Source organism: Physella acuta, unplaced genomic scaffold (assembly GCF_028476545.2).
Source record: "Physella acuta isolate Inbredline_101_S28 unplaced genomic scaffold, ASM2847654v3 ptg000550l, whole genome shotgun sequence".
Classification (NCBI taxonomy): domain Eukaryota; kingdom Metazoa; phylum Mollusca; class Gastropoda; family Physidae; genus Physella; species Physella acuta.
The window spans coordinates 319,689-331,816 of NW_026732069.1; the positions used below are offsets into that span (position 1 = coordinate 319,689).

The following is a 12,128-nucleotide window of genomic DNA, read 5'->3' on the forward strand; positions in this document are numbered from 1 at the left end:
TGCTGGTTCCCATACAAGATTGACGATGGAGGATGGGGGGGGGGGGGGGTCATGATAGGTTTGATTTGAAAAATAAATGATTATTTGAGAAATAAAAAGTAAAGTATTGAAGTATATTAATTAAGAAATATACATGAACTTCACAAATAAAGAAAAACTACCTACTACGTTACTATGTTATCGGACGATAGTATTTGAGTGTGTTGTGATACGTGTTCTATTTGTCCATTCAGCAATGTTTGTAACGAGTACACACACACACTATCGGATGCTACCACACAAGGAGAGGATTTAGAAAACTGGGCCAGCCCTTACGTAATCCAGCTAATCCGAGAGATTATCGTTTGACATTAGTTTACTAATGTATTGACTCGTGTAATCGGATTACACGTGTTCGTTGAGCAGACAGCATTCAGCGGCGTAAGGTCGAATTACTGAGGGGTGCGTGGGTGGCTGGGGGGGGGGGGGAGTTTGGTGTTTTGAGTGTATTTGTATCCAGGTACTATTCAGAGCTGAGTAGACTCTGCAGTTTGAATCCTGGTTTGCAAAATGACCTGATTTTGAAAATTTAGAGTTTTGGAATAGCTTTACATATCACCAAGGTGTAGATATCTGACAACCCTTCACCCCCCCCTCCCCCACCCGCACGCCCAACTTTCTACAGAGCACCAGTCGCGATATATGCACAAAATTAATTCTGGTGGATGCGCCTTTAATGATACGTGCATGTATGCTCCTAACGTCACAAATTCTTGCTTTTTTGACGTCACGCACCGCTGTGCCTCTGACGTCACAAAAGCCTAACTCTGGTTCCTGTTCCTCTGACGCCATTTAGCTCTGCCCTATTAATTATGTCACATTTACCTGTCACAAAGCCTATGATGTTATATTGCCCTACGCCTCCGACGTCACATAGCCATACGCCTCTGACGTCAAAATCCCTACGCCTCTGACGTCACATAGCCATACGCCTCTGACGTCAAAATCCCTACGCCTCTGACATCACATACCTCAATGCCTCTGACGTCACATAGCCCTACGCCTCCGATTATAAGATACACCTTAAACCCAGCAGCCACAGATGCTGAATGCAAACAGAACACAACACTGCACCTACATCTACTCGCTCCTGGCCGGTTAATCCTAAATCAAACACGACAACCCGGAAGTGGAATGGCGTGTGTTTGAAAACCCGGCCAAGGTTGGCTAACATGTAGATCAGCTCGCTGTACCGGCTGGTGCCCCCCGCCGTGACGAAGACGTTTTCCATGACCGGAAGTGACGACTTGAGGGACAAAATGGCGTCGAGTGCGAACTTGCTAGAGGTCACGATTTCCCATAGACGGATGGTGTAGTTTATCTCCATAGGACCAGTGCAGTTCGATTTGCAGGCTGGATGGAGACATACATAGTACGATTGGCAATTACATTATGAATACGAAACTTGTCTGAAGAAGAAATGGAATGGTAACTATTAGAACTGGAGGGACGGTGTGGCCTAGCGGTAGAGCGCTAGACTGCTAACCGGAGTCTCGAGTTCGAATGCGGGCTCAACACAGTTGAACATACTTAAGGCGTCCAGCTTTTATGGGTACCTAGCTCATGTTAAAGAAAGAAAATGCGCCTGGGCAAAGTGCTGACCAAAATTACCCTGCAAGTAAAGCGGCTGGGCATATTTCTGACCACACCATCCGTTCTTATACCGAGGTCACTGAAACTTGACGGACCGTGAGCTGAATCAAGGGTATGACTAGAAGTAGTCGTAGCGACCGTAAGTAGCTCAAAGGGGTGAACCGATATACCAAGGTTTCTTTCAGACTTTTGTCTCCTCGAAGGGGTGAGCACTTGAAGCTTCCATCGGGGTTAAGGGGCGGTCACTGCTTTAAGTATGTAAACTATGTTTTTCAATTTAGTGTTGTTGGTTGGGATGGGGAGGGGATGGAAGCTGTGGAGTGGTCAGCACTATACCCAGCTGCGTCTTATTTAATTTAACGTCCGTCAGGTACCCATTAGAGCTGTAGGACTGAGGGACGTACTACGGATTCAAACCCGTGATCCGAACTCAGGACTTTTCGGTTGGAAGTCGAGCGCTCTACCATTCGACCATGCCACCTATAACATTATGGTGCTACGCATATTTATACTCGTTATTATTTTCCCACGTTTTCTTTAACTTGCTTTCGTCTCTGTTTTTCCGATCAAATCTTGCGATCGAAATTTCTGGCACTTCCCAGTTAGCTAGCGCGCTGAAATTTTCAGGGAAGCTTTGTTTTGGATGACGATAGAATATTCAATTGTTATTATTACTAAATTGATCCATGGAAACATTTTATTGAGCATTTTAGACCGCTATATAATTGTAGTAAAAACGTGGGGAAAAAGGGACATAACCCAGTAACTGTAATTTGATGAAAACAAGGTTCGGTACTCTCCCTCTTGTTCCTCACTGAGTAGTGTTCACGCGGTGTTTGTGTACAAACAACCGTAACAACTGGTAGCCAGTATGGAGGAGACGATATGGTCGAGTGGTTGGGCACACGATTGCTATCCCACTCGACACGGGTTCAAATCTATGTGTTCTAGTCAGTAACGTATTCACACAACGTGTTTTTTACGAGTTGTCTTTTTACGAGTTGTCTTCGTTTACCCATTTACCCAAAAAACAGTGAAAAGATAAAATCGATAGCAAGATTTTAATGCAAACAAACAGACAAAGACTAAAAAGTAGAAAATAATAATCATTAAAAAAGTTTTTAAAAACCCACGTTTTCTGATTGAACTAAAAAGTAGCAAATAAATGCTATACATCACAATAATGCAAGCGATCACTCTACTATAAGCGATCAAAAACGTGGGGCGCCGTGATTTTCTTACAGCTTCTAATACTGTTGACTCTACAAGCTCCCTAATAAAACTCAATAGTATTATCTAATCAATAGTAATATAACTTTTACTTCGGCGCCCCACGTTTTTCATCGCTTATAGTAGAGTGATCGCTTGCATTATTGTGATGTATAGCATTTATTTTCTACTTTTTAGTTCAATCAGAAAACGTGGGTTTTTTTAAACTTTTTTAATGATTATTATTAAACACATTATATTTTGAAAATACTTGTCACTGTATCTATTGATAAAAATAAAGTACGCAAACAACGGACTTGCGCACAAAATGAACGTAAACAATGTAGGCCTATGTGTAGAAAAATAGTACTTTTAAAGACAAAACAGTGAATAGTCTTAATTTTTTTTTCAAATGGTGTATAAAATATTTTTAAAATCTTGTGCAATGCTACAAAAGTAGATATGGTTATAAAAACGTTTTCTCGAACTTTAATAATTATTGGGGAAAAAACAAAGTCAATTTGATTGTTTTCATTTTATCACAACAAAAGTAAACAAAAATGGTAGAATTATGTCATAGGGTTTTAAAAATATTACTTTTTTGGAAAATTGGATCGGCAAAGTTTTGTTAGTTTTTGCAACTGTGAAAGTTTTAGCATCTAAAGCTAGTCCAGCACTTGGTAAATTGTGGTCAGTTACGAGTAAAAAGAAACTGACAAGATGAGTAAACATTTGTTAGAATAAAAACAATATGCAGCAAACAGATTTAACAGTTATAAAACTAGGTGTTGTCTCTAGAATATCTTTTCTTTTATCAGGTGACAAATTTTAGAAGTGATTGCCAGTTGATGACCGTGTCTACTGCTATCAGCCAGTACATAACCACGCCTACTCAAGTCAGTCAGCAAATGACCACGCCTACTCCTACCAGCCAGCCGATAAACACGCTCTACACGCCTAGTCAGTCGACTCCAGTTAAGCTATTGATGACCTCGCCTACTCCTGTCAGCCAGTTGATGACCACGCCTACTCCTGTCAGCCAGTTGATGACCACGCCCACTCAAGTCAGCCAGTTGATGACCACGCCTACTCCTGTCAGCCAGTTGATGACCTCGCCTAATCCTATCAGCCAGTTGATGACCACGCCCACTCAGGTCAGCCTGTTGATGACCACGCCTACTTCAATCAGCCAGTTGATGACCACGCCTACTCCAGACAGCCAGTCGAGTATCACGCCTAATCCTGTCAGTCACTTGATGACCACGCCTTCTAGCCAACTTGAATCAACTAAATTGACCACGTCTACCGATACTCAACAAAAGACAACATCAACAGCACCAAACAGCGTTTTAGAAGCTGATTTGCCTGCAGCATACACCAAGCTTTCAAACTAAATAAACAATGACGTTGTAAATGCACAAATAAACAGACAACACCCACTATTTCATTGAATGTACCCCATTTCGCACCCTCTTGGTCACCTGACCCTCGTAAAGTAACATTATCACTTTTCTGATTGCAGCCCCCTTACATTTAAAATGTTTGATTCTTGCAATAGGAATCTATTTTTATTTTGTTGTAATTATTAAGAGCTAGTTCGATATTTGTTTTCTATTTTAAAGACAACTAATAGCTAGTAATAAAACAAGAATAAACTCCTATGTGTATAATACATAGTTTAATAGTACATTAAATAAGAATTTGTAGACATTTCAAGAAAGCTTTTATCCTTTTCATTGATAACTTCAATTGAAACAGGAGAGGGCTAAGAATAAAAGTTGCCGAAGCCGAAGAGCATGCATATACATAATAAACAAACAGATATTACAAATGAGGTGTTCAATTTTTGGTTGAGTCAAAATAGTTTGGCTTTTTAGACCCACGACGAACAGCTACAAGTTGATTAATATCAGGGGCAAGCACTCGGTATAAATCAGGTCCAAATATTTTCGCAGTTATCATCGCCATAGCTGACTGTTCGAATCTACAAAAACAAGATTTAAAACAGGCAACATATATATATATATATATATATATATATATATATATATATATATATATATATATATATATATATATAATTAAAAAGCTGTCATTTAAACTTTTAGGCCGGCAACGATGACGTCAACTGACCTATGACATCTGTGATCCTTGAACTCGCCTGCACACATCCTGACCTTTTCAGGTGGGATGACAGGACACACACACTGTGGCTCAAGAGCGCACCTGGCCCAAGGCTCTAGAATTGCACGGATGTTAAATTTATCCTTCCTGTACACGGAGAGGCCTGCAAGGATCTGAGGGAATATGTTGAAGGCACAAGGCTCCTCTCCAAAGTAGTTGAAAGTCTGATCATAAAAAGGCATTGTTAATATACTCGTTATAGTCGAACAAAGTTCATAAAGTTAATCTTGCACTAATTTAAAACTCGTCATCACCTTATCAATTTAGTTCAACAATGAGACCACTTAGCTGTGAGGGGGTACCAAGCTCACGTTAGGAAAAGTAAAGGTGGCTGGGCATAGTGCTGACCACACTATCACTTCATGTGCCAAGGTCACAGAAACTGGTGACCTCTACTTCATGTGCCCCAGGTACCGTCAGGTTTTTAAAAGCAACTTTACTTTTACCAGTCTCCTACCCCAAAGTAGTTAAAAGCCTGATCATAGTTATTACTATGGGGTGTCGCGCTTACCTCCCCCCCCCATTCACTCCACTCCCACCCCAACCCCCTCTTTAGTGATGCCTCAGACGTACATAGTTCAATTGGTGGAAAATACACCAAACTTCAGTATACAACTGTGAAGTCAAAGACAGTATTGACACTTTCATTAAACATTTATAGTAGGAAAATTGAGATGGGGGGTTGGAACAAGCTTAGGGGAGTCGCACACCCAGCTCACCGGTATCAGAGTGTGCAGGGGTATCCTGGCCAGATTATCATACCGGAAGATTTGGACTCCAATGTCCCACCCCCTGTCCAGCACCTGTTTGATCCGGTCTGTCCATCTTATGGAGGCGTCTTGATAAACCAGAAGTCTCCTAGCTTTTTCGAAAGCAGCCTGCGAAGTGGGGACACATGAATAAAACCGTGGATACAAGTAAATTTAAGTATTTTACTGGAAGGGTATTGGTTTTTACTAATGTAGACGCAGGTTCTAAAAAAATGTATTATCTATATATACGTATACCATTAAGTGGAAGCAAGCATGTTCAATATCCACTTTACATGAGTCAGCAGAAAAATAATTATTTAGAAAATGTCTACTTTTACTTTTTCGTATACAGAGTATAGAGGAAGTACTGTAATCGTGCACAAAAATCAAGTGAAATTTTGACAGTTTTCATCGTTTTACACAACGTACTTTATCATATACGGAGTATAGGGGCCTTATTTTAATCGGGCTAAAATCTAAATCCAGGTTTATCAAAATCTTGGAGTATTACGCGTCATGCAGTCGGGAAAACTGAACTTTGCTTTTTTGTCTTTATGTCTGTGTGTGTGTGGATGTGTGTATGTGAACACGATAACTTGAGTACCCTACAGCTACTTTACGATCTTGAGCTTCAGTCACTTGGTTTGAAGCTTTGAGCTCTACCTCTCTATCACTCGACCACCATCATCATCTTTTCTCGTTCGTGCCCAGGACACATGGAGCAGATGAAGTAGAGTTAATCTCCTTCAGATATCTCGGTATATAAAGGGATAGTCAGAATTATCCCCAGCCGCCTTTATTTTCCTCATGTGAGTTAGGTACCCATCTGAGTTGGTTGGACTCAGGCACATTCTAATTACTGTATCCCGTTTTCGAACTCGAGACTTTCGGGTTAGAAGTCAAGCTCTTTATCGATAGGCCACGTCGTCCCTCTACCACACGCATACACCAAAAAAAAACGTAATGTCCTCTAATGACTAAGCTTGTTAACGATATTGTAAACAGTACTTACTCTTATCAGCAGAGGTTTCCAAGCATAGCAATGTAATTCTCTGACGTGGGCTGGAAAATTTTCGTAGGGAAAAGTCACAACTTGACACCGGCAGTGTTTTTCTGTCTATGTCAAAAGAACCAAAATGTAAATACATTACAGAAATAAACCGGGAGTGATCTCCCCTAAACTTTCTCGAATATTTTTATTTAACTTGGAATATAGACATGATTTTTAATTACTTAAACTTTTAAAAATAGAATAGAATCTCATAGAAAAAAGAATTGCGCACCAAGCGAACGCCAAAACAAAATGTGCATAATAGTGCGCAATATTATTAGTACTTTATAAATTTACATGCGTTTTTTGAGAAAAATCGGAAATAGCGTAAATTAGTACTTTCGTTCAAAATTTAACAGAAGGTAGAGAATTAGATCTTTTACTTACATGTGAAATTTCATTTATCTATCTGAAATAATACTCAAGTTATAGGCTTTTGAAAAATTCAAAGTAGAAAAAGTACCACTTCTGGTTATCAAAAGTTGATACGGAGCTACGACTTTGATAAAATACTTTATGAAATTTCATCAACCTAGCTGTAACGGTACTCAAGTTATCTTGTTTACACACAGACAGACAATTTCGTTCAAAATTTAACAGAAGGTAGAGAATTAGATCTTTTACTTACATGTGAAATTTCATTTATCTATCTGAAATAATACTCAAGTTATAGGCTTTTGAAAAATTCAAAGTAGAAAAAGTACCACTTCTGGTTATCAAAAGTTGATACGGATCTACGACTTTGATAAAATACTTTATGAAATTTCATCAACCTAGCTGTAACGGTACTCAAGTTATCTTGTTTACACACAGACAGACAGACACACACACAGACACACAGACATACGGAAAAGATTGCAAAATTATGTTTTTCCTTATCAGTGAGGTGAAAAACGTCGAGATTTGTTTTTTGCACGATTACAAGACTTTCTCTATACTTCGTATATATACGAGAAATTAAAAAATACGCAGTTGGAAAAATGTGTAAACAGAAAATTGTGCAAGCTGAAAATGGCGCAAATACAAACTATTTATAATAATGCACTTTACTTTTGTCCTATTTCGTGGAAATATGTTTTATTATGCTGCAATATACATGTGGAACAATATTTTTGTTATCTATTAAAGCTCGGTTTAACAAAATAACAATAACTCTAAAGAAAAGCGTGGGTCTCTTCCTAAATATTAGTAAAGGTATCCAATAGGTAATAAAGTGCCCCACGCTTTTCTTTATAGTTATTTAAATAGATGTATTGGTATAGATTTAAAGAAAATTATTTTTTTCTTCTTTTTATTGCATTATTGCATAAAAGCTTGTTATTAAAACGTTTTTGCAAGCTTTTATGGCAAGCTTTTATTTAATTACAGAAAAGCTTCTTTTTAAAACGTTTTTTTAATTAATTTTTAAACTTGTTTTCTTTGTCGTCCGTCTGTCGACACTCTGTCGTCAGTCTAGATCGAAACGCCTGAGCGAAAATTCGGGCACTTCTAACTGACGAATAAGGTTCAAAGTTGGCACGTGGGTCGAGAAAATGCAATTTGACATAAAATTTGACTTAATTGGATGCCTAATTAATTTTTATGAATTGATTAAATTTGTGTCCAAATTAGTAGGCTGTTTTAACCAACTATTCCGCACTATTATTTGCGTTATCTGGTCCGTTAGGTGCACAATGGTTTTTAGTCATGCAACTCTAATGTAAATTTAAAATAAACCGGGAATGATATCCCCTAACCTTTCTCAAATATTCTTATATATCACTACGGGGGATGGCAACTTGGGATATAGACATAATTTTTAATCACTTCAACTTTTTAAAATAGAATAGAATCTCGTAGAAAAAAGAATTGCACTCCAAGTGAACGCCAAACAAAATGTGTATAACAGTGAGGAATATTGTTAGTAATTTATAAATTCACATGCATTTTTTGAGAAAGCGGAAATAGCGTAAATTACTACAAACGGAAATTACTCAAAATTCGAAACAAGGCAGAAAAGTAGATATTTTACTTATATATGAGTTTTCGATCATATATGAAACAGCACTCAAGTTGTAGGCTTTTGAAAAATTGATAGTAGAATAAGTTGCCATTCCGAAAATCGCTGAAAAGTTGATACAGAACTACAAAATTTATATAATACTTATAAACGAAATTTTATCAACTTAGCTATAACGGTACAAAAGTTATCGTGTTTACAGACACTAATTCAGAGAGAGAGACGTACGGACAAAATTGCTAAACTATGTTTTTCCGACTTAAGGAGGTGTAAAACGTCGAGATTTGTAAAATATCTCAGTTATTATTTTATTTTTGCACGATTACAATAATTTCTTTATATTTCGTACACAAGAAAGTAAAAATTGAAGTACTGAAAAAAATTCTTGATAAAACGTTTTAATAATAAGCTTTTATGTAATAATGCACTAAAATGTAGTGAATAAATTATACACTATAAATTACTCTAAAGAAAAGCGTGGGTCTCTTCCTCAGTGGCGTAGCGAGGTCGGGTGTCACCAGGTGCGGCACTTAATGGTGTCATCCCCCCGAGGCGTAGAGACCCTTCCTGGGGACAAACTTTCAATTTTCGATTTACACCCCCTCAAACTTTCGATTTGCACCCCCCCCCCCCCTCAAACTTTCGATTTGCATCTCTTAAAATACTATTAAACACTCGATATAATCACTTAATTAAGTGGAATTATCATTTTCCTCTATATATTTTGCTATTTTTTGCCTTGGTGTCACCCCCCTAATTGGTGTCCCTCGGTACGGTCCGCCCCCCCCCGCCCCCCACCTAGCTACGCCTCTGCTCTTCATAAATAGTAGTAAAGGTATCTAATAGATGCTATAGTGACCCACGCTTTTCTTTATAGTGTATAATTTTTTTCTCCTTTAAAGTGCATTATTCCATAAAAGCTTGTTATTAAAACATTTTTTATGAAAAGAATTTCTTTTAACTTTTGAACCTACATCCTGTTGTTTTCAATCTTGTAAATATAGCTGGTTTACGTAATGTATTACCCATCCATTCAGATATTTTTATATGTAGTATATCATTAAGTAATTTTTTTTATTAAAAGCCCCATCGACTCACCATGATCCTCTGCTTCTCTGTTAAACCAATGTCGAAGAGAACAACGGTGAGATTGTTGACACGAGGATACACCGTCTGGTGCAGGCTATAGAACATGTCCTGCATCTCGTCGTAGTGATTGGAGGAGCTGGCGGACACGAAGATGACGTCACTCTCAGGGATGGCCTGGCCCATGGAGAGGATCAGACGACGCTGGTGTTCGGAGAGCGTCAGGTTTGGTGACGTCAGAATGTCCAGCAACCGGGTCTCGGGGTCAGAGTTCAAAGGTCGTGTACAGTTAGATATACAAGCACCTGTTGATTGCATTTTATACATACTGGTATCATACCTAACCTAACCTAACCAATTTTTTTTATCTTTTTGTACGGTTAATTTCAAGCCCTAAATGTTCTTGGACTTATTTTTGTGGTTTGTTTTCTCATAACGGATATACCTTGCAATGAAATTACTAAATTTGAAAACAAATATATATATATATATATATATATATATATATATATATATATATATATATATATATATATATATATATATATATATATATATATATATAAGCATATATATATATATATATATATATATATATATATATATATATATATATATATATATATATATATATATATATATATATATATATACATATATATATATATATATATATATATATATATATATATATATATATATATATATATATAGAGAGAGAGAGAGAGAGAGAGAGAGAGAGAGAGAGAGAGTGAGAGAGAGAGAGAGAGAGAGAGAGAGAGAGAGAGATAATTTGATGCGAAGCCTTTTTTCTAGATCAAACACTATACAGGCCTACATCAAATCAAAAAACCTCAGTTAGCGAGTAAGGATAGAACAAATGACTGTATACCTCGTGATTTGTTACTGCAGGTGGTAGAGAATAAGATCCGAGGCGCGTCGGTATCCTTCGAGATAATTTCATGAAGTCGTGCGATCGAATCCCTGGTGGTCACATCATACAGCACGGAGTTGACCACTGCTACGTAAATTTACACAGTTGAATGTGTTTTTATCGTCGTAATTGCAGAACGCACATTGTGTTACTCTTGAAATAAATTGGGGGTTAGGTGTTCACTTCACCCCTACCCGAAGGATAGACCATATAAAAAAAAAATGTAAGTGTTTCCATGGAGAGGGGCTTATGAACAAGTGACAGCTTTTGTAACCATTTTACCTAACTCAGACCAGAATAGTTTTATTTTAAAATACCTCTCTATCACTCTCACTCGCTGTATATATATATATATATATATATATATATATATATATATATATATATATATATATATATATATATATACATATATATATATAGATCACATCACGTTTGTTAATCGTAAATAAAAACTTCATGATGTTGTAGTTACCTTTTGAAGAAATCAAGTAGCTCATGTGCATGAGTGAGTGGAATTTGTACAGTAGAATGACAGTAAAAATTAGACAAGTACCTACAACTGCACTGACGGCTGAAAGTGTTACCGAAAAGAAAAAAAAATTAACCATTAAAAAATAATTTTGCTTTATATATGTTATTCGTAAATTTTTAAAAGGTTTTAGTTAATCGGTATTTCATGTGAGAAATGTTTTTCATTATCAATACAACTTACTTTTCCTGGAAAATAAATTATTGTTCATGTTCGAGAAACGTGCAGAAATTCCTATCGTTAATACACCCATAAAAAAATTAGTTTCCTTGTAATATATTTTAAACTAACACACACACACAAACGTAGTTTTAACATTTATTTTATTTAAAATGCGTTCCCCTTTGTGGCAATAAGTATTCGCAACAACTTATCAAACAGTGGCGATATGAAGAAAAAAGGAAAAAAAATCTGTATTCTAAAGCAAACAGGTACTAATTTTTTTTCTAATTTATTCATAGAGTTATCAATGTCATTTTTTTACTTTGTAGATACCTGATGACGTTAAAGAAAGCGCTGTTGACAAATTAAAAAACAAATCACGACTTTAGAGAATTACAATGACAGTCATTACTTATTATTGACTTTTAGTATTGATGTTTGGCTTTTGTATAATTAAGTATAGATACTGCTGATCAGAGGCGTTGCTAGGAGGCGGGGGGGGGGGGGGCTGTTGGAGAAAGGGAAAAAACAAAGTAGATCTAGATCCAGAATGTAGGTCAAATCAAAATTGATTAGTTAAAAATAAA

At 36.9% G+C, this 12,128-nt stretch overlaps 1 protein-coding gene across 1 annotated transcript; it reads right to left on the reverse strand.

Moving 5' to 3' along the window:
* Positions 1–4,680: 4,680 nt before the first annotated feature.
* On the reverse strand, positions 4,681–10,231 carry LOC131946297 (uncharacterized). Its single transcript, XM_059306989.1, has 5 exons — positions 9,926–10,231; positions 6,790–6,894; positions 5,745–5,903; positions 4,975–5,189; positions 4,681–4,825 (listed from the first exon to the last, which is right to left on the reverse strand). Exons 1-5 carry the CDS (start codon positions 10,229–10,231, stop codon positions 4,681–4,683), a joined length of 930 nt encoding a protein of 309 aa, XP_059162972.1.
* Positions 10,232–12,128: the final 1,897 nt, after the last annotated feature.

Excerpts from the sequence above, each read along its gene's own strand:
- LOC131946297 (XM_059306989.1), bottom strand. The coding sequence starts at position 10,231 with ATGCAATCAACAGGTGCTTGTATATCTAACTGTACACGACCTTTGAAC. Across the intron at positions 5,904-6,789 it reads GGAAACCTCTGCTGATAAGA|GCTGCTTTCGAAAAAGCTAG; the intron begins GTAAGTACTGTT and ends CCCACTTCGCAG. Across the intron at positions 4,826-4,974 it reads AAGGATCACAGATGTCATAG|ATTCGAACAGTCAGCTATGG; the intron begins GTCAGTTGACGT and ends TTGTTTTTGTAG.